Source organism: Amblyomma americanum, chromosome 8 (genome assembly GCF_052857255.1).
Source record: "Amblyomma americanum isolate KBUSLIRL-KWMA chromosome 8, ASM5285725v1, whole genome shotgun sequence".
NCBI classification, from domain to species: Eukaryota; Metazoa; Arthropoda; class Arachnida; order Ixodida; family Ixodidae; genus Amblyomma; species Amblyomma americanum.
Window position 1 is genome coordinate 62,037,515 of NC_135504.1, and position 26,311 is coordinate 62,063,825.

The 26,311-nt window shown below is 45.9% G+C and overlaps 2 protein-coding genes across 9 annotated transcripts in view; one reads left to right on the forward strand and one right to left on the reverse strand.

The window, feature by feature from the left end:
• Nucleotides 1-26,311, reverse strand: part of LOC144101771 (juvenile hormone acid O-methyltransferase-like) — a 282,036-nt gene that overhangs the window by 58,576 nt on the left and 197,149 nt on the right. The gene's annotated exons all lie outside the window — the stretch shown is intronic.
• Nucleotides 3,566-26,311, forward strand: part of LOC144101768 (uncharacterized) — a 106,719-nt gene continuing 83,973 nt past the window's right edge. For 3 of the 4 annotated variants that reach the window (XM_077634958.1, XM_077634956.1, XM_077634959.1), the window contains exons 1-4: nucleotides 3,620-3,648; nucleotides 4,696-4,749; nucleotides 11,884-12,093; nucleotides 19,488-19,697. In XM_077634958.1, the coding sequence (XP_077491084.1) occupies nucleotides 4,697-4,749; nucleotides 11,884-12,093; nucleotides 19,488-19,697 (473 nt within the window). In that variant the 5' untranslated portion in view covers nucleotides 3,620-3,648; nucleotide 4,696. Of the gene's footprint in view, nucleotides 3,649-4,695; nucleotides 4,750-11,883; nucleotides 12,094-19,487; nucleotides 19,698-26,311 lie in introns of all 4 variants that reach the window. The other variant, XM_077634957.1, reaches the window with a different exon arrangement.

A 26,311-nucleotide genomic window follows, 5' to 3' on the forward strand; every position in this document is an offset into this window, starting at 1 on the left:
AGTCAGCTAACAAAGGAGTCACCACACACAGGTTAGTGCTGATATACCGCTGCACAACTGTGCATGCCCACATTTAACACGAACTTTCATAATGTTTTGATGGTAATCATAATTAGGAAATGCTTCCTTTTTCATCTTCATTTTGCGATCAGCGTTTACATTTCTACGATTTAATTCGCTTAATTCCAAAGCCGTTTACATCTAAAAACAAATAAAACTTCCAAACCGACTGCGGCCGTTCTATTAGTAGAAAAAAACAAAACAGACACAACGCCTTAATGCGCCAGTCTTTTAATTCATTCTTTTAATAGATGCGAAGCCGCCGCTGTGGATGACCCGAAACACACGTTTTCTATCGCAGCCGCAGAGGTCGCATTTCGATGGAGGCGAAATGCTTGAGTCCTGCGTACTGTGCGATGTCACATAAAGAACGCCAGGTGGTCGAAATTATACGGAGCCTTCCATTACGGCCTTCTTGCCAGCTGCAGTCACTTTGGGACGTTGATCTCCATAAAACCAAACCAATTTTTCGTACACTTCAAATGAGTTCAGTTTATGTAAATAAAAGAACAAACGTATAACAATGCGGATTGTTCTGATATGTGCACAATGCTCACATTGCATCGTGCACTCTAAATGCATTTACAAAGCGCAGAGCAGAGCTGTGATTGCCAGAGCATAATTTTGCCGTTTTTCTGAGTGAATTCTTTCTCCTCAGTCAGTCTAGCGTTGTGCCGCTGCCATTGCACCAGGTCTAAAGCTTAGACCGTCCTGCAGGTCTTCCTCTCAACAGTAGGTCCAAGCTAAGTTACCTAGTTGCACCTCAGGTGCTTTGCGCTCACACATATTTGAAGAGGCCTAAAAGCCCAGATGCTCGTAAGGATCATGTCGCAGAGAAGCATTCACGTTGAGTACATGGCGGGAAGTCAGCCGTAAAGCTTTCTGTCCTGATAGAAGATTTCTCGCGTTGGACTCGAGGACTACCGGACGAAGAGCCCAGTTCGCTGTTTTACGTTTATGTGCATGAATTGGAATCGTTAGCGTTAATCAAATACAGAGGCTTGTTTCTCAGGAAATGATTAAGCTTTTTACATATAAGCAACAAACAGATACGAGAAATTCAACTTTTGAGAGGCCGCCTCCTTGCAGCCGTATTTATCTCACGGCCGACGATAACCAACGGCGTAAGCGGACATCGCCCAATCTTCTTCACATATCTGCTCTAACAAGGAATTCAAAGACAAGTAACAAAAACAAACCGACTATAATGAGCACTTCATATAGAGTGTCTGCGACTTCACAAAACAAAAGCTGAATCGGTATTCTAGGGCATGCAATCAAATTGCGCTGTCGCATAGATTTGTAGCATTTGCGGTTCATAAAAAATATGGATTGTTTACCTAATGCTACGTGAATCGCGAACTTCGAATCTTTCAGCACACCGTGAATCTGCATCGCGTACTCGACTTCTTGAAGCCCCTGTGCGTGCGATTGTGGTACTTCACCTGCTGCAGTTTCAACTCCTCCGAGTACAATGCCATGTAAAAACCGGCAAAATTTTCTGCCAACGCCACCAGGATACAAGGCCTACCTGCCGCTACCGTGACGTCATGAGATAAAGGCAGATGGTTTCCCCAAGTGCTAGGCAGTGGATAGAGAATCGCAAAAATTTCTTGGTGTGTGTCTGCGAGATCTCTAATCGCACGCGTCACTTTGCTTGTTAATGAAGTCTCTTAAAAGCGCGGAAGAATTTTACAGAATTTGAATCCAGTTCAGTGTTTTTGTGGCCATGTAAAAGCTGCTGATGACGTATTTTCCATCAGCGCAGCGAATGGCGGGAATAAAACTTGGCGCACACTAAATTACTTTTGGTAAATTAAGGCAGTTCATTGAATAATTATCTCCTGATAATAGGGTCATGCCCGACAGTGTTCATCCGACCCATCTTGGGAACAGAGTAATTTTGCCAATTGAACATATCTTAATGCCGATTGCCTGAAAAAAAAAAGACATTTTGAAACTCCGCTAACCTTGAACAAATATACTGTGACGTATGTGCTAGTACAAATAAAAATAAATAATAAAAGTTCCTGATGATGCTACCTTTGCAAGCAGCACAGGGGGTAATTGCTGCGAAACATTAATTATAATGGTGACAGAGAAAGTAAATGTACACGCCGAACGCGAAAGCATTATTCTGTGTGAGAGGGCGCGGAATGGGGCAGGTATTTCTCCTGTGGAGTGCTTCGGTGCGTTGATGACAATCATTATAACTTTCTAATTACAAATAATTTTTCTTTATCGATTAACCAGAAGGTGCGCATTGTTCTGTTCAACAGTGGTGGAACTTGCTAGCTCCGTTTCTTACACACCACAGAGATGATTAAAAACTCCTGACCCATTCGAACCTTTCCGCAGTATCTGTTCTGACTTACATTTTGTGCTCGCTGATACTTGGCCTGCGAACACAAAGTCAACTACCTTACTCTGGCGCCGCACCCAGCGCGCCTGCGCCGACTATTTACAGAGGCAACTTATGTCCGATTAAACATGCTCAATCAGTCGAAGAAAAATGAATGTACAAAAATGCTCGGGTGGCGCCCGGTGCGTGGCAGAAAGAAAAAGAAAGATATGATATGGGATAAACGCGTTATAAGAGTTTCTTTGCCTGAAAAACTTGAAAATTGGCTATCATGCAGTTATTGTGATAGAGGTCACCAGCTTACTATGGCAATTTGTTTCTGTGCAGTAATTGTTGTGACCATGTAAATATCGAGACGGTTCTTTAGCGCTTGTCACAGTTACCTTTTGTTTTCGCTCTCCTAACAATAGTGCCCCATTATTGCTTAATAATATTAAATTTTGATGTGCTGTTTATTTTCTGTTTTAATAGTGCATTTGTAGTGCAAACTTTATTCCTGTACAAGATGAAATAATGAAGAAAGGACTGTGGATCGGACATGTTATTCGAATAGGAAATTAACGACAGCTTTTCGCGGCAGCAGTTTGGATTCTAAAAGGACCATGTGCTGAAGTATGGCAGGTAGTCAGGTGAGGAGGTGAGTTTACGAAATTAGCCAAAATACAACGGCAGCAGCTCGCGCACGGAAAGGCGGGTTGCAGACTGATTGGAGAGATCATGTCCTGGAGCGCAGGAGACATGAGTCACGATAAATTTGATTGCTTGCAGCGCTTTTTTGTTCATGTATTTTGGTACTACACTTGTGAAACAAAAAAAAATGGCGCATAGACAAAAATTGCATGAGTGCCATGACACGTGATTTGGGTAAAAAAATACAGACAGCACCATGCGAGCGAATATTTTCTGCCGGCGATTGTGTCACGTAGACCACAGGATATAGATGACAAAAATAATCAAAAGAAATTGAGCCACTAAATAATTCCTCTCTTCAACTTCCGTTGACGATTGCATACTCCATGGCAGGTGTCTCATAGCAAGCCACGAGGTCACGGCCGTGAAACCGGCGGCTTTTGCTGTCCCGTGCCTGCGTTGTTTTTCTCACATGTGGAATGTATAGCACAGCTGGTGCTTCCTGTCGCGTAGGCTCGGAGAGAGATTTTTTTTTCCTCCGCGCATGTGTGATCCCCACTAGTACACTTTAGCCGCGACAACTGGCACACGTGAACGTAAGCACATCATGTACTCCTTTATAGGCTAATGGTAGAGTTACTCGTTTAGTGCCCCCGTTTCCTTTTTAGAAAAATAGCCTTTAATGAATACCTTTGAAAGTAAACATAATGTGATAAACCAGTGACATTTATGGAAAGCCAGACAGACTGCCCTTTCACATTTTAAATTCTCGTACCTTTAGTGAATACGGAGTAAATGTATTCGAACGCAGGCAGTAGAAATGCCTAGAAATTAAAGAACTCCAGGGACATGCTGGAGCGAGGCGAATTAAGATGGAGCTGCAAATATACTCGAGCTTCGCCCATAAAGTCATGCCGGAATGATTTGTCACAATTCGGTATCAGACTTCTGAACAGTTACTCTGAGCGTGCACCTAAACCTCGAAACCAGCAAATAAATCAACATTTGTAGGTTTGATACGGTTTATGAGATTTGATGGTCCAAAGCTTCTCAGTCTACGAGAGACGTCGTAGACGTGGGCTCAGGGCAATTTGCACTATGCAGGCATCATCACCGTGCACTGCCATCGCACAGTACAAGGACCAATAGCATTTCGCCTCCATCCAAATTCGACCGCCGTGGCCATAGTGGAACGCGCGTGTTTCTTGTCAGCATTCGAGCAGCAAAACCTCAGAGCCACCGCGGAACCTTAGCAGGATGTTGGGTTCTAATATCTGCAGGTCTTCAAAAATCCACCTCAATGGAGCGAACAACTCCTTACTTTTGTAGTTTTGTGATGCAATTCAGGCTTTATTGATTGTTTTTTCAACTTGTATTTGCTTCATTTTCCCCGAATGGATCCGTTTGCGCATCATGTGCTATGGCTACGAAATCCTCTGTGTAGCAGGAAAGGAGCTCACACCCATGACACCTCTGAAATCCTTCCCGACATGCTTGTCTTCATTAATGCACTGTTTTAATCTACATCAGCTTCCGCGTACAGCCTAGAGGATGTGAATATTTTATCTGACCTTGTGTTTGTATTCTAAACGTTCTCTTCTCTTGCCATTGTGAGGAGGCGCACTTGAGCGTTCATTTTTCAGAATGGCACACTCGGAGGTGGAAACTCTGCCGGAGGTGCTCGAGCAACCTGACGTGTACGACAGAAACGCCCATCGCCACGAAAAAGCAGTGGCCGAAATCCTGGACACATTTCACAAAGCGTTCAGGCCTTGCGAAAACGAGCTGCAACAATCCATTGACGTCGAATGCGGTCCCGGAGGTTTCAAGCAAGGGCATGCTTACCACCCAGTTTAAGCTTAAGCGAACGCCTAACTGCTCGGACAACTAGCATTTGGAGTTGACCACTACTCGCCAATAATTACTTTTCTCATACTTTAGTCACAACTTAATGTTTACGCTGGTGATACCGTCTTCTAAGCGATTCAGATAGTTAGAAGTAAGCAAATCAAACCTCCCGCAAGGTTAGCGTTTGGGATTAGAGTTCTTTATTAATACTGATGTAGTGAGACAATACCATGCAGCTATGGTAAATGATTTTCAAATTTATGGTGTGCTCTAAATACAATTCTACGAATTCCTGGACGTATTATAAGTCATCATCATCATCAGCCTGACTACGTCCACTGCAGAGCGAAGGCCTCTCCCATGTATCTCAAATTAACCCTGACACGGTGGATAATTTTACCCTGCATTTATTCGCACAAGGCAAAAAACAAAAAAATGAAAGTGAAAGCGAAGCCTGGCACGGCAATGGCTGAAAGGCACTCCACGCGTTGGTAGACTCCTCCTACCTTCAGCGTTGACTTCAAAAAAAAAAAAAGGCGGGAGCCGGGACTTTTAATTCAATTTAAATTAGAGAAATCGGCCGCCCAGGACAACAATTCAAATTCTCTAAGAATGCTTAGAACGTGTACGTGGAGCTCCCGCGGTAAAAAGATGAGTTCAGATTCTTCTTCTGTGCACCTTTAAGGCGTATTTTAGCGTTTGCCACATATGCTCGCGCCAGAACACTATTAAACCTTCAAGGTGCTCTCATCTGGATTGCATTGTCTAACGACGCGTCTAGCATGGCATCTTTTTTTCATTTTCATGAACCAATATTTATTCCACGCATAATACAAACAGATGTATTGTCACATCTCTGCGAATAGTTTTTGCCCTGTTCTTGTTTCCGATCATTGACGGTTCTGACGTCAACATTTAGTGTCTTTGTGGGGTTTCTGCAAGCAAATTTGTATGGCACGTTTAAATTTGTGGCGGACCGAGTTTTCAAAACTATTGCTACTTGACTCGTAGAACACTTCAATGAAATAAGAAATGTTTTATCTCTCTCTCTCTCTCTCTCTTGCGGATTGGAAAATGAAGCCGCTACCTTCATACGCATTGTATATCACCACTGAGAAGGCGTGTCGTCTGCTTTACTCATGGAACGCATGCGGAGCTGTAATAATAATAATAATAATTGGTTTGGGGGGGAAAGGAAATGGCGCAGTATCTGTCTCATATATCGTTGGACCCCTGAACCGCGCTGTAAGGGAAGGGATAAGGGAGGGAGTGAAAGAAGAAAGGAAGAAAGAGGTGCCGTAGTGGAGGGCTCCGGGTTAATTTAAACCACCTGGGGATCTTTAACGTGCACTCACATCGCACAGCAAACGGGCGCCTTAGCGTTTTGCCTCCATAAAAACGCAGCCGCCGCTGTCGTGTTCGAACCCGGGAACTCCTTATCAGTAGCCGAGCGCCTTAACCACTGAGCCACCGCGGCGGGTCATGCGGAGCTGCTGAATATGAAATCAGTTCCCATCTGCCATTCCAACATGCTTGCTCGAATTCAAGGCCAATAACGCTTGGAAACTCTCGTTCGCTCAAAGTAGTTTTCTGTCTGTAATTACTCTTTTTTTTTCTTCTACCATCGCTCTTTGCATAATATTGCCTATATTTTGCAAACAAGCACTTAAGCTTCTGCTACCAACCGCTTTATCAATCTCGCGTTTTAATTAACTGCTGTCCCAACTTTTTATGCTCTTTTTCTTTTTGCTAGAAAGCCATGAACGCAATCCAATCAGCAAAGTTTTTGTTCTTCTTGAATTAGTTGTTTATACAGGACGTATTCAGATGCTATGACACGCCATTGCCCTTGTCGATATTTCTTTCCAGCTGCTTTGAAACCGGCTGACAGTTGTCAATTGAGATGGCACCCAGGCGAAAGTGGGCTAGCCTCAAGCATAGCCGCAGTGAAGCGGGAGCATCTGTTCAGACAGTACTCTCCAATGGCGTCCTGTTGAAATGTGCATCACGTGCACTTGGATAGTAATCAAATATGCCGACGATATCTCGACCAGCTTTTCTAAAGAGCAAATGTACTTTTATTTTTGACAATTTTATGAGATATGCAGCAGGTGCTAAGATTCGAATTCCAGGCTTGTGGACTGAGGCCCGCAGATTGACAAGCGAGTGAAGTATACTGGCAGATTTCCCTTAGGCGGCTTCAAGTCTTAGCAGCAGTTTTCTCCTTCACTCCGCGTAGTTTGCTTATGAACAATCACTCGTTTAGAGAAGGTGATCGGCTCCCGCGTGTACTAGACAGAACGTCAATGTCTTGCCGTGCCAGAATGGAAACGGGATCGTTTAAAAACTTATACAGTTGTGGCGTTTCAACTTAGCATTTTATTGTATAGGGTGTCCCTGTTAACTTTTGATATTGTTTAAGAATACAAAAAAATGAAATGAAAATTCGTTTTGGGGGACAGGAAATGGCACGGTATCTGCCTCACATTACGGCGGACACCTGAACCGCGCCGTAAGGGAAGACATAATTGAGGGACTGATAGAAGAAAGAGGCGCCGTAGTGGAGGGCTCCTTACTAATTTCGACCACCTGGGGATCTTTAACGTGCACTCACATCGGACAGCACACGGGCGCCTTTGCTTTTCGCCTCCATCGAAACGCGACCGCCGAAGTCGGTCTCGAACCCGGGTTCTCCGATCAGCAGGTGACCGCCTCTGAGCCACCGCGGCGGAATTTAAAAATAAGCCGAGGGACTCGAAGACGACGTGCCAAATGCATTTCGCTGGCTATTGTATGCAGCAAGTCACTAGTTTTTGTAATCTACTTAATTGTACAATTAGTCAAGATTAATTAACCAACTTCGGAATCAACAACGCTAGTCAAAAAATTCTAATCTTAAAGTTGCACAACGCTCCGGAAAACAAAACATCCGACTGCGCAGTTTCAAACTTTGTAGCTATTACGTACAAAAAATACCACGTGATATGCCTTCTTGTATATCGTGATTGCAGTGCTCTCAAACATTCCGCGTACAAGCGAAAAATCATTTAGCCGGGTGTTCTGCCAATTAAAAGGCCACAGGGCAGCGACGCAGCAGCTGGCTGTGCGATTTCCGCCAGCAGTATGCTTACCTTGCGGCGACCGGTTCATGATACAGATAAGCAGACGCAGCACATATTGCTTCATCATCATCATCATCATCAGCCTAACTACACCCGCTGCAGGGCAAAGGCCTCTCCCATGTCTCTCCAATTAACACTGTCCTTTCCCAGCTGCGCCAACCGTATGCCGGCAAACTTCCTAATCTCATCCGCCCACCTAACCTTCTGCCGGCCCCTGCTACGCTTGCCTTCTTTTGGAATTCACTCTGTTGCCCTTAAGAACCAGCGGATACCTTGCCTTCGCAGTACATGCCCTGCCCAAGCCCATTGCTTCCTCTTGATTTCTACTAGGATGTCATTAACACGCGTTTGTTACCTCACCCACTGTGCCCGCTTCCGGTCTCTTAACGTTACACCTATCATTTTCCTTTACACGGCGCGCTGTGTGGTCCTTAACTTAAGCTGATCCCTTTTCGTTACCCTCCATGTTTCTGCCCCGTAGGTGAGTACCGGTAAGATACAGCGTTGTACACATTTCTCTTGAGGAATATTGGTAACCTGCTAATTCATGATCTGAGAAAACCGGCCATATGCGCTCCACTCCATTCTTATCCTTCTAGTTATTTCCATCTAATGATCCGGATAAGTTGTCACTACCTGCCCCAAGTAGACTTATTCCTTTACCACTTCCAGCACGTCGTTGCCAATTGTGAACTGCTGTTTCCTTCCTAGACTGTTGAACATTACTTTGGCTCTCTGCACGTTAATTTTTAGACATACCGTTCTGCTCTGCCTGTCTAACTCATTTATCATTCTTTGAAGCCCATCTCCTGAGTGATTTGGCAAGGAATGTCATCAAGGAATCGCAAATTACTTAGGTATTCTCCATGAACTCTTATCCCCAACTGTTCCCAAGTCAGGCCTCGGAATACCTGCTGTAAACAGACGGAGAATAGCATTGGCGAGATAGTGTCTCCTTGCCTGACGCCCTTCTTTATTGGAATTTTATTGCTGACTTTATGGAGGACTATGGTAGCTGTACGGTTCCTATATATATCTTCCAGTATATTGACATAAGGCTCATCTACTCCCTGATTCCGCAATGCCCGAGTAACTGCTGAGGTTTCCAATATACTTTCTCATAATCAATGAAGGCTATATATAGGGGTTCCTGATATTCTGCGCATTTCTCTATCATCTGATTGATAGTGTGAATATGATCTATTGTGGAATACCCTTTACGAAAGCCGGCCTGATCATTTGGTTCATTAAAGTCTAAGGTTGCCCTGAATCTATTAGCGATTACCTTAGTAAATACCTTGTAGACAACGGACAATAAGCTCATTGGTCGGCAGTTTTTCAAATCATTTGCATCTCCTTTCTCAATAATTAAGAATATATTTGCGTTCTTCCAAGCTTCTGGTACGGTCGAGTTCATGAGGCATTGTGTATACAGGGTGGCTAGTTTTTCTAGCAGAATGTTCCCTCCGTCTTTCAACAGATCTGCTGTTACTAGATCCTCACCGGCTGCTTTTCCCCTTTGCATTGCTCCTAAGGCTTTCTTTGTTTCCTCTTTCGTTACTGGCAGGATGACCCATTGCTGTGCGCTACTGTCATTAACGTTCTAATTACACTGGCAACTGTATAGATTTGTGTAGAACTTTTGGACTACATAAACTAACTTATACATATTGCTAATGACATTGCCCTGCTTGTCTCTTAAACCATACATCAGGTTTTTACCTATTCCTAGTTTCCTCTTCCCCGCTTTTAGGCTACCTCCGTTCTTTAGAGCATGCTCGATTCTCTCCATAATAAACTTCCTTTTGTCGGCTACCTAGCGCTTATTTATTAACTTCGATAGCTCTGCTAGTTCTATTCTTTATAGATTCCCTCGTGCTTTGACGTTTCTTAAAGAGATCTTTCGTCTCCTCAGATAGCTTACCGGTATCCTGTCGAACCGCCCTACCACTTACTTCTACTGCACACTCCGTAATGATAGCTGTCAGATTATCATTCATTGTATCAACATTAATATCATCTTCCTCAGTTAAAGCTGAATATCTGTTCTGCAGCGATATCCTGAATTCTTCTATTTTCCCTCTTACCGCTAGCTCGCTAATGGACTTCCTCTTAACTAGCTTTTTCTGTTCACTCTTCTAGTCTAAGCTAATTACAGACCTTACCATTCTGTGGTCGCTACAGCGCACCTTTCCGAGGACCTCCACATCCTGCAAGATACAAGGGGAGCGCATAGTATGAAGTCAATTTCATTTTTAGTCTCACCATTAGGGCTCTTACAGGTCCACTTCATGTTCTCTCGTTTGCGGAAGAAGGTATTCATGATGCGTGAGTTATTTCTATCTGCGAACTCCACTCATACTCTCCCCTGCTATTCCTAGAACCTATCCCATAGTAGCCTGCGCCTGGTCACCAGCCTGCTTCTTACCCACTGTCGCATTGAAGCCGCCCATCAATGCAGTGAACTGTCTTTTTACTTTGTTCATTGCCGATTACACGTCTTCTTAGAAGCTTTCAACAGTCTGGTCATCATTACTAGATGTTGGCGCGTAGGCCTGCACCACCTTCAGCCTGTAGCTCTTCTTAAGCCTAATTATGATAGGTGCCACACTTTCGTTAATAATATAGAACTCCTCTACGTTGCCAGCTATATCCTGATTAATGAGGAATCCCACACCTAGTTCTCGTCTATCCACTAATTCGCGATAACACAGTATGTGCCCGTCCTTTAGTACTGTCCTCCTAACTTCACTAAGCCCTATGACATCCCATTTAACGCCCGCTAGTTCCTCGAACAGCACTGCTAGGCTAGCCTCACTAGATAAGGCTCTAACGTTAAACGTTGTCAGGTTCAGATTCCAATGGCGGCCTGTCCGGAGCCAGAGATTCTGAGCACCCTCCGCTTGCGCTGGCGTAACTCGCACAGCCACCACCTGCATCGCTGCCCTGTGGCCTTTTAAGCGGCACGACACCAGGCTCAATGAGCTCCTTGTTTGTAGGCCGAACGTTTGAGAGTTCTGCAATTGCGGCCCGCAAGCCATCATATCAAATGGCATTTCTTTTTCGTTTCGTACACACCTGCAGTCACACCTGCAGTGTGCGAAAAAAAACTGATACGTAATAGATGGGTAGTTAGAGAAACTCTGTAATTGGACGTTTTCAGAACGTTCTGCAATTTTGTGCTTAGAATTTCCTGCCTAACTTCTTTGCTTGCGTAGTTGCTGAATTAATTTCGACTAATGATGTAATTAAGCAGAAACGAAAGACAGTGCGATTTGCACCATACAGTAGCCAGCAACATGCATTTGGCCGCGTTGTCTTATGGGGCCGCGGCATATTTTTAAACCATGGCTAAAGTTAGCTGGCACATCCTGTATATAGCGCAGCTACCTAGCATGAAAGCCGTAGCCAGGATTTCATACAGGCCGAATGTAACAATAGTCTGGATAAACATCCGTGGAGCACACTAAAGGATCTCAGACTGTACAGCTTAATGTCCTTCATTGCTGCCTACTAACAGGAGGAGGGATGCAGTTTTAAACCATAAAGATTACCACACGAGAAAGAGAACCAATATTATTCGCCAAAGTGGTCGACACAGTCTACTGACACCACCAATTTTATCTGGTGGCAAACCCCGTAAGTGGTCTGAATTTAGCTTTACTGACTGCAAAATTGAAAGCCCGCTGGCACTGTCCTGTAAAAGCATCTAGAAAATTTTACGGCACCCAGGAGTGGTCAATTTTTCTGGTGTCCCCTCAAATATTTTATTTCTACACTGCTTCGTTTCTGCACATTTACTGCCATCGCGGAGTGAATGGGTTTAGCTGATCAAGTGCAGTTCTGCAATTGTTATTACAGGATGCCCGGATCGCAAGAGAACACCCCGCAGAAAACGGAAGCCGCTGCCGTTGTACAAGAAAGAGAGGACATTTTTGTCGAAAATGCCGACCGTCACGCGGAAGTCGTCGCGCAACTTCTTGACACGTTTCACCTGGCGGCCCACTGCGATGCTGGCGTTGGGCAACAGTTTATAGACGTAGGGTGTGGCCCAGGAAACCTCACGCTCCAGTAAGTATGCTTCTGTTTTCCTCTAGAAACTTGTTTCCAAGACCCAAATAGTCCCGCCAGCAAGCCTCGTTGCTTGTGCATTACACAGTTCTAGCTGTGCGTAGGCAAGTGCTTGTGTACGCAAAGTGCTACGGCGCTGTGTGCGTTACGCTGTCAGAAGTATAGTTTCAGTTGGCCGTGCCGTAGCGTCCCTCACGCGCACGCATAAACGGTGGCGCCATCTAGTGGCACTGCATTTAGTTAGGCCTAGGAGGTTGAAAACTGCCAAATTATCTGTAAAACAGGGGTTAGTTATCGCTTATACCGCTACGTGTGGGCAAGAGGAGGCAAAATAAAAGCGAACCGCTACCATTTCAGCGAGCTATTGCGTCGGAGAATCCAGCGGCGACATGTATTTATTCCGAAGCGTGCGAGAATGGCGCCGCCACCTTGTCAACGTTAACCACGCAAGCCACGCAACGCAAAGTCCGCTGGCTAGCGTACGTACGCAAGACGCAGGGCTTGCGCTTGCGTTCTGCGCATGCGCACTACTGACCCCGAGAACTCTTTGCGTAAGCTAAGCCGTTGCGTACGCACAGCTAAAACTGTCTATTATCTCCTACTTACTACAATGACGGAAATGACTACAATTTTCAACACAGGAAGGAAGGAAGGAAGGAAGGAAGGAAGGAAGGAAGGAAGGAAGGAAGGAAGGAAGGAAGGAAGGAAGGAAGGAAGGAAGGAAGGAAGGAAGGAAGGAAGGAAGGAAGGAAGGAAGGAAGGAAGGAAAACGTTTATTGAGCTCTAGAGAGTAGGTGAGCTAATTTGGCGGAATCGGATGGTTTCTTCCATCTTCTTAGCAATGGTCGTCTGCCCCTAGTCCAGGGCTGCGCTGGATGCCGCTGCCAGCTGTGCTCGCCGGATCAGCCCAAGTTGGACGTCCTGACGGTCGCTGGAGAGCATTCCTTCCAGTGCTCCGCACTCGGGTTTGGTATTTTCGGTGCCACCTCTATTTTCTGGCAGGCCTACGTACTGTGATAGAGCGTGGGTGTTTCGTGGCACCATGGGCATTTGTCTGTGTATTGTGTGGGTTGTATTTTGTTGAGTGTATTTAGATTCGGGTATGAGCCCGTCTGTAGCAGCCTATAGGCGACGGCGTCTTCCCTGGAGAGAGATTTATGTGGTGGGGGGTACCGTTTCCTGCAGCCCTTGTAGTGAAACGACCGGAAGAACGAACGGAACACTCCCGGGAATTTTCCACCGACCGCTCAAGGTGACCTCGGCGGAAAAACACTGGCCAATGCTCCGCCGGCAGCTGGCGCGACAGCTGCCGCTACTTCGAACAGCGACGGGAAGGGAGCGCCGCGGCGGCCTAGGCCGAGGCTGCCACCACTACCCAAAGACGATTTCAAGATCATTCTGCGACCGAAGGGACTTGCAGTCAAGTCGCTCCAGACTCATCAAGTAGCCCGCGCCGTAGCGGTAGCATGCAACCACCAATGTAAAGGAGAATATCTGATCAACAGGCTTCGCACCGGTTCCAACATCATAATAGTGAGCACGGCAAGCGAGATGGCCGCCCAACACGTGAGACGCATAATAATAATTGGTTTTTGGGGGGGGAAAGGAAATGGCGCAGTATCTGTCTCATTTATCGTTGGACACCTGAACCGCGCCATAAGGGAAGGGATAAGGGAGGGAGTGAAAGAAGAAAGGAAGAAAGAGGTGCCGTAGTGGAGGGCTCCGGGTTAATTTAAACCACCTGGGGATCTTTAACGTGCACTCACATCGCACAGCAAACGGGCGCCTTAGCGTTTTGCCTCCATAAAAACGCAGCCGCCGCGGTCGTGTTCGAACCCGGGAACTCCTTATCAGTAGCCGAGCGCCTTAACCACTGAGCCACCGCGGCGGGTCATGCGGAGCTGCTGAATATGAAATCAGTTCCCATCTGCCATTCCAACATGCTTGCTCGAATTCAAGGCCAATAACGCTTGGAAACTCTCGTTCGCTCAAAGTAGTTTTCTGTCTGTAATTACTCTTTTTTTTTCTTCTACCATCGCTCTTTGCATAATATTGCCTATATTTTGCAAACAAGCACTTAAGCTTCTGCTACCAACCGCTTTATCAATCTCGCGTTTTAATTAACTGCTGTCCCAACTTTTTATGTTCTTTTTCTTTTTGCTAGAAAGCCATGAACGCAATCCAATCAGCAAAGTTTTTGTTCTTCTTGAATTAGTTGTTTATACAGGACGTATTCAGATGCTATGACACGCCATTGCCCTTGTCGATATTTCTTTCCAGCTGCTTTGAAACCGGCTGACAGTTGTCAATTGAGATGGCACCCAGGCGAAAGTGGGCTAGCCTCAAGCATAGCCGCAGTGAAGCGGGAGCATCTGTTCAGACAGTACTCTCCAATGGCGTCCTGTTGAAATGTGCATCACGTGCACTTGGATAGTAATCAAATATGCCGACGATATCTCGACCAGCTTTTCTAAAGAGCAAATGTACTTTTATTTTTGACAATTTTATGAGATATGCAGCAGGTGCTAAGATTCGAATTCCAGGCTTGTGGACTGAGGCCCGCAGATTGACAAGCGAGTGAAGTATACTGGCAGATTTCCCTTAGGCGGCTTCAAGTCTTAGCAGCAGTTTTCTCCTTCACTCCGCGTAGTTTGCTTATGAACAATCACTCGTTTAGAGAAGGTGATCGGCTCCCGCGTGTACTAGACAGAACGTCAATGTCTTGCCGTGCCAGAATGGAAACGGGATCGTTTAAAAACTTATACAGTTGTGGCGTTTCAACTTAGCATTTTATTGTATAGGGTGTCCCTGTTAACTTTTGATATTGTTTAAGAATACAAAAAAATGAAATGAAAATTCGTTTTGGGGGACAGGAAATGGCACGGTATCTGCCTCACATTACGGCGGACACCTGAACCGCGCCGTAAGGGAAGGCATAATTGAGGGACTGATAGAAGAAAGAGGCGCCGTAGTGGAGGGCTCCTTACTAATTTCGACCACCTGGGGATCTTTAACGTGCACTCACATCGGACAGCACACGGGCGCCTTTGCTTTTCGCCTCCATCGAAACGCGACCGCCGAAGTCGGTCTCGAACCCGGGTTCTCCGATCAGCAGGTGACCGCCTCTGAGCCACCGCGGCGGAATTTAAAAATAAGCCGAGGGACTCGAAGACGACGTGCCAAATGCATTTCGCTGGCTATTGTATGCAGCAAGTCACTAGTTTTTGTAATCTACTTAATTGTACAATTAGTCAAGATTAATTAACCAACTTCGGAATCAACAACGCTAGTCAAAAAATTCTAATCTTAAAGTTGCACAACGCTCCGGAAAACAAAACATCCGACTGCGCAGTTTCAAACTTTGTAGCTATTACGTACAAAAAATACCACGTGATATGCCTTCTTGTATATCGTGATTGCAGTGCTCTCAAACATTCCGCGTACAAGCGAAAAATCATTTAGCCGGGTGTTCTGCCAATTAAAAGGCCACAGGGCAGCGACGCAGCAGCTGGCTGTGCGATTTCCGCCAGCAGTATGCTTACCTTGCGGCGACCGGTTCATGATACAGATAAGCAGACGCAGCACATATTGCTTCATCATCATCATCATCATCAGCCTAACTACACCCGCTGCAGGGCAAAGGCCTCTCCCATGTCTCTCCAATTAACACTGTCCTTTCCCAGCTGCGCCAACCGTATGCCGGCAAACTTCCTAATCTCATCCGCCCACCTAACCTTCTGCCGGCCCCTGCTACGCTTGCCTTCTTTTGGAATTCACTCTGTTGCCCTTAAGAACCAGCGGATACCTTGCCTTCGCAGTACATGCCCTGCCCAAGCCCATTGCTTCCTCTTGATTTCTACTAGGATGTCATTAACACGCGTTTGTTACCTCACCCACTGTGCCCGCTTCCGGTCTCTTAACGTTACACCTATCATTTTCCTTTACACGGCGCGCTGTGTGGTCCTTAACTTAAGCTGATCCCTTTTCGTTACCCTCCATGTTTCTGCCCCGTAGGTGAGTACCGGTAAGATACAGCGTTGTACACATTTCTCTTGAGGAATATTGGTAACCTGCTAATTCATGATCTGAGAAAACCGGCCATATGCGCTCCACTCCATTCTTATCCTTCTAGTTATTTCCATCTAATGATCCGGATAAGTTGTCACTACCTGCCCCAAGTAGACTTATTCCTTTACCACTTCCAGCACGTCGTTGCCAATTGTGAACTGCTGTTTCCTTCCTAGACTGTTGAACATTACTTTGGCTCTCTGCACGTTAATTTTTAGACATACCGTTCTGCTCTGCCTGTCTAACTCATTTATCATTCTTTGAAGCCCATCTCCTGAGTGATTTGGCAAGGAATGTCATCAAGGAATCGCAAATTACTTAGGTATTCTCCATGAACTCTTATCCCCAACTGTTCCCAAGTCAGGCCTCGGAATACCTGCTGTAAACAGACGGAGAATAGCATTGGCGAGATAGTGTCTCCTTGCCTGACGCCCTTCTTTATTGGAATTTTATTGCTGACTTTATGGAGGACTATGGTAGCTGTACGGTTCCTATATATATCTTCCAGTATATTGACATAAGGCTCATCTACTCCCTGATTCCGCAATGCCCGAGTAACTGCTGAGGTTTCCAATATACTTTCTCATAATCAATGAAGGCTATATATAGGGGTTCCTGATATTCTGCGCATTTCTCTATCATCTGATTGATAGTGTGAATATGATCTATTGTGGAATACCCTTTACGAAAGCCGGCCTGATCATTTGGTTCATTAAAGTCTAAGGTTGCCCTGAATCTATTAGCGATTACCTTAGTAAATACCTTGTAGACAACGGACAATAAGCTCATTGGTCGGCAGTTTTTCAAATCATTTGCATCTCCTTTCTCAATAATTAAGAATATATTTGCGTTCTTCCAAGCTTCTGGTACGGTCGAGTTCATGAGGCATTGTGTATACAGGGTGGCTAGTTTTTCTAGCAGAATGTTCCCTCCGTCTTTCAACAGATCTGCTGTTACTAGATCCTCACCGGCTGCTTTTCCCCTTTGCATTGCTCCTAAGGCTTTCTTTGTTTCCTCTTTCGTTACTGGCAGGATGACCCATTGCTGTGCGCTACTGTCATTAACGTTCTAATTACACTGGCAACTGTATAGATTTGTGTAGAACTTTTGGACTACATAAACTAACTTATACATATTGCTAATGACATTGCCCTGCTTGTCTCTTAAACCATACATCAGGTTTTTACCTATTCCTAGTTTCCTCTTCCCCGCTTTTAGGCTACCTCCGTTCTTTAGAGCATGCTCGATTCTCTCCATAATAAACTTCCTTTTGTCGGCTACCTAGCGCTTATTTATTAACTTCGATAGCTCTGCTAGTTCTATTCTTTATAGATTCCCTCGTGCTTTGACGTTTCTTAAAGAGATCTTTCGTCTCCTCAGATAGCTTACCGGTATCCTGTCGAACCGCCCTACCACTTACTTCTACTGCACACTCCGTAATGATAGCTGTCAGATTATCATTCATTGTATCAACATTAATATCATCTTCCTCAGTTAAAGCTGAATATCTGTTCTGCAGCGATATCCTGAATTCTTCTATTTTCCCTCTTACCGCTAGCTCGCTAATGGACTTCCTCTTAACTAGCTTTTTCTGTTCACTCTTCTAGTCTAAGCTAATTACAGACCTTACCATTCTGTGGTCGCTACAGCGCACCTTTCCGAGGACCTCCACATCCTGCAAGATACAAGGGGAGCGCATAGTATGAAGTCAATTTCATTTTTAGTCTCACCATTAGGGCTCTTACAGGTCCACTTCATGTTCTCTCGTTTGCGGAAGAAGGTATTCATGATGCGTGAGTTATTTCTATCTGCGAACTCCACTCATACTCTCCCCTGCTATTCCTAGAACCTATCCCATAGTAGCCTGCGCCTGGTCACCAGCCTGCTTCTTACCCACTGTCGCATTGAAGCCGCCCATCAATGCAGTGAACTGTCTTTTTACTTTGTTCATTGCCGATTACACGTCTTCTTAGAAGCTTTCAACAGTCTGGTCATCATTACTAGATGTTGGCGCGTAGGCCTGCACCACCTTCAGCCTGTAGCTCTTCTTAAGCCTAATTATGATAGGTGCCACACTTTCGTTAATAATATAGAACTCCTCTACGTTGCCAGCTATATCCTGATTAATGAGGAATCCCACACCTAGTTCTCGTCTATCCACTAATCCGCGATAACACAGTATGTGCCCGTCCTTTAGTACTGTCCTCCTAACTTCACTAAGCCCTATGACATCCCATTTAACGCCCGCTAGTTCCTCGAACAGCACTGCTAGGCTAGCCTCACTAGATAAGGTTCTAACGTTAAACGTTGTCAGGTTCAGATTCCAATGGCGGCCTGTCCGGAGCCAGAGATTCTGAGCACCCTCCGCTTGCGCTGGCGTAACTCGCACAGCCACCACCTGCATCGCTGCCCTGTGGCCTTTTAAGCAGCACCACACCAGGCTCAATGAGCTCCTTGTTTGTAGGCCGAACGTTTGAGAGCTCTGCAATTGCGGCCCGCAAGCCATCATATCAAATGGCATTTCTTTTTCGTTTCGTACACACCTGCAGTCACACCTGCAGTGTGCGAAAAAAAACTGATACGTAATAGATGGGTAGTTAGAGAAACTCTGTAATTGGACGTTTTCAGAACGTTCTGCAATTTTGTGCTTAGAATTTCCTGCCTAACTTCTTTGCTTGCGTAGTTGCTGAATTAATTTCGACTAATGATGTAATTAAGCAGAAACGAAAGACAGTGCGATTTGCACCATACAGTAGCCAGCAACATGCATTTGGCCGCGTTGTCTTATGGGGCCGCGGCATATTTTTAAACCATGGCTAAAGTTAGCTGGCACATCCTGTATATAGCGCAGCTACCTAGCATGAAAGCCGTAGCCAGGATTTCATACAGGCCGAATGTAACAATAGTCTGGATAAACATCCGTGGAGCACACTAAAGGATCTCAGACTGTACAGCTTAATGTCCTTCATTGCTGCCTACTAACAGGAGGAGGGATGCAGTTTTAAACCATAAAGATTACCACACGAGAAAGAGAACCAATATTATTCGCCAAAGTGGTCGACACAGTCTACTGACACCACCAATTTTATCTGGTGGCAAACCCCGTAAGTGGTCTGAATTTAGCTTTACTGACTGCAAAATTGAAAGCCCGCTGGCACTGTCCTGTAAAAGCATCTAGAAAATTTTACGGCACCCAGGAGTGGTCAATTTTTCTGGTGTCCCCTCAAATATTTTATTTCTACACTGCTTCGTTTCTGCACATTTACTGCCATCGCGGAGTGAATGGGTTTAGCTGATCAAGTGCAGTTCTGCAATTGTTATTACAGGATGCCCGGATCGCAAGAGAACACCCCGCAGAAAACGGAAGCCGCTGCCGTTGTACAAGAAAGAGAGGACATTTTTGTCGAAAATGCCGACCGTCACGCGGAAGTCGTCGCGCAACTTCTTGACACGTTTCACCTGGCGGCCCACTGCGATGCTGGCGTTGGGCAACAGTTTATAGACGTAGGGTGTGGCCCAGGAAACCTCACGCTCCAGTAAGTATGCTTCTGTTTTCCTCTAGAAACTTGTTTCCAAGACCCAAATAGTCCCGCCAGCAAGCCTCGTTGCTTGTGCATTACACAGTTCTAGCTGTGCGTAGGCAAGTGCTTGTGTACGCAAAGTGCTACGGCGCTGTGTGCGTTACGCTGTCAGAAGTATAGTTTCAGTTGGCCGTGCCGTAGCGTCCCTCACGCGCACGCATAAACGGTGGCGCCATCTAGTGGCACTGCATTTAGTTAGGCCTAGGAGGTTGAAAACTGCCAAATTATCTGTAAAACAGGGGTTAGTTATCGCTTATACCGCTACGTGTGGGCAAGAGGAGGCAAAATAAAAGCGAACCGCTACCATTTCAGCGAGCTATTGCGTCGGAGAATCCAGCGGCGACATGTATTTATTCCGAAGCGTGCGAGAAGGGCGCCGCCACCTTGTCAACGTTAACCACGCAAGCCACGCAACGCAAAGTCCGCTGGCTAGCGTACGTACGCAAGACGCAGGGCTTGCGCTTGCGTTCTGCGCATGCGCACTACTGACCCCGAGAACTCTTTGCGTAAGCTAAGCCGTTGCGTACGCACAGCTAAAACTGTCTATTATCTCCTACTTACTACAATGACGGAAATGACTACAATTTTCAACACAGGAAGGAAGGAAGGAAGGAAGGAAGGAAGGAAGGAAGGAAGGAAGGAAGGAAGGAAGGAAGGAAGGAAGGAAGGAAGGAAGGAAGGAAGGAAGGAAGGAAGGAAGGAAGGAAAACGTTTATTGAGCTCTAGAGAGTAGGTGAGCTAATTTGGCGGAATCGGATGGTTTCTTCCATCTTCTTAGCAATGGTCGTCTGCCCCTAGTCCAGGGCTGCGCTGGATGCCGCTGCCAGCTGTGCTCGCCGGATCAGCCCAAGTTGGACGTCCTGACGGTCGCTGGAGAGCATTCCTTCCAGTGCTCCGCACTCGGGTTTGGTATTTTCGGTGCCACCTCTATTTTCTGGCAGGCCTACGTACTGTGATAGAGCGTGGGTGTTTCGTGGCACCATGGGCATTTGTCTGTGTATTGTGTGGGTTGTATTTTGTTGAGTGTATTTAGATTCGGGTATGAGCCCGTCTGTAGCAGCCTATAGGCGACGGCGTCTTCCCTGGAGAGAGATTTATGTGGTGGGGGGTACCGTTTCCTGCAGCCCTTGTAGTGAAACGACCGGAAGAACGAACGGAACACTCCCGGGAATTTTCCACCGACCGCTCAAGGTGACCTCGGCGGAAAAACACTGGCCAATGCTCCGCCGGCAGCTGGCGCGACAGCTGCCGCTACTTCGAACAGCGACGGGAAGGGAGCGCCGCGGCGGCCTAGGCCGAGGCTGCCACCACTACCCAAAGACGATTTCAAGATCATTCTGCGACCGAAGGGACTTGCAGTCAAGTCGCTCCAGACTCATCAAGTAGCCCGCGCCGTAGCGGTAGCATGCAACCACCAATGTAAAGGAGAATATCTGATCAACAGGCTTCGCACCGGTTCCAACATCATAATAGTGAGCACGGCAAGCGAGATGGCCGCCCAACACGTGAGACGCATAATAATAATTGGTTTTTGGGGGGGAAAGGAAATGGCGCAGTATCTGTCTCATTTATCGTTGGACACCTGAACCGCGCCATAAGGGAAGGGATAAGGGAGGGAGTGAAAGAAGAAAGGAAGAAAGAGGTGCCGTAGTGGAGGGCTCCGGGTTAATTTAAACCACCTGGGGATCTTTAACGTGCACTCACATCGCACAGCAAACGGGCGCCTTAGCGTTTTGCCTCCATAAAAACGCAGCCGCCGCGGTCGTGTTCGAACCCGGGAACTCCTTATCAGTAGCCGAGCGCCTTAACCACTGAGCCACCGCGGCGGGTCATGCGGAGCTGCTGAATATGAAATCAGTTCCCATCTGCCATTCCAACATGCTTGCTCGAATTCAAGGCCAATAACGCTTGGAAACTCTCGTTCGCTCAAAGTAGTTTTCTGTCTGTAATTACTCTTTTTTTTTCTTCTACCATCGCTCTGTGCATAATATTGCCTATATTTTGCAAACAAGCACTTGACCTTCTTCTACCAACCGCTTTATCAATCTCGCGTTTTAATTAACTGCTGTCCCAACTTTTTATGTTCTTTCTCTTCTTGCTAGAAAGCCATGCACGCAATCCAATCAGCAAAGTTTTTTGTTCTTCTTGAATTAGTTGTTTATACAGGACGTATTCAGATGCTATGACACGCCATTGCCCTTGTCGATATTTCTTTCCAGCTGCTTTGAAACCGGCTGACAGTTGTCAATTGAGATGGCACCCAGGCGAAAGTGGGCTAGCCTCAAGCATAGCCGCAGTGAAGCGGGAGCATCTGTTCAGACAGTACTCTCCAATGGCGTCCTGTTGAAATGTGCATCACGTGCACTTGGATAGTAATCAAATATGCCGACGATATCTCGACCAGCTTTTCTAAAGAGCAAATGTACTTTTATTTTTGACAATTTTATGAGATATGCAGCAGGTGCTAAGTTTCGAATTCCAGGCTTGTGGACTGAGGCCCGCAGATTGCCAAGCGAGTGAAGTATACTGGCAGATTTCCCTTAGGCGGCTTCAAGTCTTAGCAGCAGTTTTCTCCTTCACTCCGCGTAGTTTGCTTATGAACAATCACTCGTTTAGAGAAGGTGATCGGCTCCCGCGTGTACTAGACAGAACGTCAATGTCTTGCCGTGCCAGAATGGAAACGGGATCGTTTAAAAACTTATACAGTTGTGGCGTTTCAACTTAGCATTTTATTGTATAGGGTGTCCCTGTTAACTTTTGATATTGTTTAAGAATATAAAAAAATGAAATGAAAATTCGTTTTGGGGGACAGGAAATGGCACGGTATCTGCCTCACATTACGGCGGACACCTGAACCGCGCCGTAAGGGAAGGCATAATTGAGGGACTGATAGAAGAAAGAGGCGCCGTAGTGGAGGGCTCCTGACTAATTTCGACCACCTGGGGATCTTTAACGTGCACTCACATCGGACAGCACACGGGCGCCTTTGCTTTTCGCCTCCATCGAAACGCGACCGCCGAAGTCGGTCTCGAACCCGGGTTCTCCGATCAGCAGGTGACCGCCTCTGAGCCACCGCGGCGGAATTTAAAAATAAGCCGAGGGACTCGAAGACGACGTGCCAAATGCATTTCGCTGGCTGTTGTATGCAGCAAGTCACTAGTTTTTGCAATCTACTTAATTGTACAATTAGTCAAGATTAATTAACCAACTTCGGAATCAACAACGCTAGTCAAAAAATTCTAATCTTAAAGTTGCAGAACGCTCCGGAAAACAAAACATCCGACTGCGCAGTTTCAAACTTTGTAGCTATTACGTACAAAAAATACCACGTGACATGCCTTCTTGTATATCGTGATTGCAGTGCTCTCAAACATTCCGCGTACAAGCGAAAAATCATTTAGCCGGGTGTTCCGCCAATTAAAAGGCCACAGGGCAGCGACGCAGCAGCTGGCTGTGCGATTTCCGCCAGCAGTATGCTTTCCTTGCGGCGACCGGTTCATCATACAGATAAGCAGACGCAGCACATATTGCTTCATCATCATCATCATCAGCCTAACTACACCCGCTGCAGGGCAAAGGCCTCTCCCATGTCTCTCCAATTAACACTGTCCTTTGCCAGCTGCGCCAACCGTATGCCGGCAAACTTCCTAATCTCATCCGCCCACCTAACCTTCTGCCGGCCCCTGCTACGCTTGACTTCTTTTGGAATTCACTCTGTTGCCCTTAAGAACCAGCGGATACCTTGCCTTCGCAGTACATGCCCTGCCCAAGCCCATTGCTTCCTCTTGATTTCTACTAGGATGTCATTAACACGCGTTTGTTCCCTCACCCACTGTGCCCGCTTCCGGTCTCTTAACGTTACACCTATCATTTTCCTTTACACGGCGCGCTGTGTGGTCCTTAACTTAAGCTGATCCCTTTTCGTTACCCTCCATGTTTCTGCCCCGTAGGTGAGTACCGGTAAGATACAGCGTTGTACACATTTCTCTTGAGGAATATCGGTAACCTGCTAATTCATGATCTGAGAAAACCGGCCATATGCGCTCCACTCCATTCTTATCCTTCTAGTTATTTCCATCTAATGATCCGGATAAGTTGTCACTACCTGCCCCAAGTAGACTTATTCCTTTACCACTTCCAGCACGTCGTTGCCAATTGTGAACTGCTGTTTCCTTGCTAGACTGTTGAACATTACTTTGGCTCTCTGCGCGTTAATTTTTAGACACACCGTTCTGCTCTGCCTGTCTAACTCAATTATCAATCTTTGAAGCCCATCCCCTGAGTGATTTGGCAAGGAATGTCATCAAGGAATCGCAAATTACTTAGGTATTCTCCATGAACTCTTATCCCCAACTGTTCCCAGGTCAGGCCTCGGAATACCTGCTGTAAACAGACGGAGAATAGCATTGGCGAGATAGTGTCTCCTTGCCTGACGCCCTTCTTTATTGGAATTGTATTGCTGACTTTATGGAGGACTATGGTAGCTGTACGGTTCCTATATATATCTTCCAGTATATTGACATAAGGCTCATCTACTCCCTGATTCCGCAATGCCCGAGTAACTGCTGAGGTTTCCAATATACTTTCTCATAATCAATGAAGGCTATATATAGGGGTTCCTGATATTCTGCGTATTTCTCTATCATCTGATTGATAGTGTGAATATGATCTATTGTGGAATACCCTTTACGAAAGCCGGCCTGATCATTTGGTTCATTAAAGTCTAAGGTTGCCCTGACTCTATTAGCGATTACCTTAGTAAATACCTTGTAGACAACGGACAATAAGCTCATTGGTCGGCAGTTTTTCAAATCCTTTGCATCTCCTTTCTCATTAATTAAGAATATATTTGCGTTCTTCCAAGCTTCTGGTACGGTCGAGTTCATGAGGCATTGCGTATACAGGGTGGCTAGTTTTTCTAGCAGAATCTTCCCTCCGTCTTTCAACAGATCTGCTGTTACTAGATCCTAACCGGCTGCTTTTCCCCTTTGCATTGCTCCTAAGGCTTTCTTTGTTTCCTCTTTCGTTACTGGCAGGATGACTCATTGCTGTGCGCTACTGTCATTAACGTTCTAATTACACTGGCAACTGTATAGATTTGTGTAGAACTTTTGGACTACATTAACTAACTTATACATATTGCTAATGACATTGCCCTCCTTGTCTCTTAAACCATACATCAGGTTTTTACCTATTCCTAGTTTCCTCTTCCCCGCTTTTAGGTTACCTCCGTTCTTTAGAGCATGCTCGATTCTCTCCATAATAAACTTCCTTTTGTCGGCTACCTAGCGCTTATTTATTAACTTCGATAGCTCTGCTTGTTCTATTCTTTTTAGATTCCCTCGTGCTTTGACGTTTCTTAAACAAATCTTTCGTCTCCTCAGATAGCTTACCGGTATCCTGTCGAACCGCCCTACCACTTACTTCTACTGCGCACTCCGTAATGATAGCTGTCAGATTATCATTCATTGTATCAACATTAATATCATCTTCCTCAGTTAAAGCCGAATATCTGTTCTGCAGCGATATCCTGAATTCTTCTATTTTCCCTCTTACCGCTAGCTCGCTAATGGACTTCCTCTTGACTAGCTTTTTCTGTTCACTCTTCTAGTCTAAGCTAATTCCAGACCTTACCATTCTGTGGTCGCTACAGCGCACCTTTCCGAGGACCTCCACATCCTGCAAGATACAAGGGGAGCGCATAGTATGAAGTCAATTTCATTTTTAGTCTCACCATTAGGGCTCTTCCAGGTCCACTTCATGTTCTCTCGTTTGCGGAAGAAGGTATTCATGATGCGTGAGTTATTTCTATCTGCGAACTCCACTCATACTCTCCCCTGCTATTCCTAGAACCTATCCATAGTAGCCTGCGCCTGGTCACCAGCCTGCTTCTTACCCACTGTCGCATTGAAGCCGCCCATCAGTGCAGTGAACGGTCTTTTTACTTTGTTCATTGCCGATTACACGTCTTCTTAGAAGCTTTCAACAGTCTGGTCATCATTACTAGATGTTGGCGCGTAGGCCTGCACCACCTTCAGCCTGTACCTCTTCTTAAGCCTAATTATGATAGGTGCCACACTTTCGTTAATAATATAGAACTCCTGTACGTTGCCAGCTATATCCTGATTAATGAGGAATCCCACACCTAGTTCTCGTCTATCCACTAATCCGCGATAACACAGTATGTGCCCGTCCTTTAGTACTGTATACGCCTCCCCTGTCCTCCTAACTTCACTAAGCCCTATGACATCCCATTTAACGCCCGCTAGTTCCTCGAACAGCACTGCTAGGCTAGCCTCACTAGATAAGGTTCTAACGTTAAACGTTGTCAGGTTCAGATTCCAATGGCGGCCTGTCCGGAGCCAGAGATTCTGAGCACCCTCCGCTTGCGCTGGCGTAACTCGCACAGCCACCACCTGCATCGCTGCCCTGTGGCCTTTTAAGCAGCACCACACCAGGCTCAATGAGCTCCTTGTTTGTAGGCCGAACGTTTGAGAGCTCTGCAATTGCGGCCCGCAAGCCATCATATCAAATGGCATTTCTTTTTCGTTTCGTACACACCTGCAGTC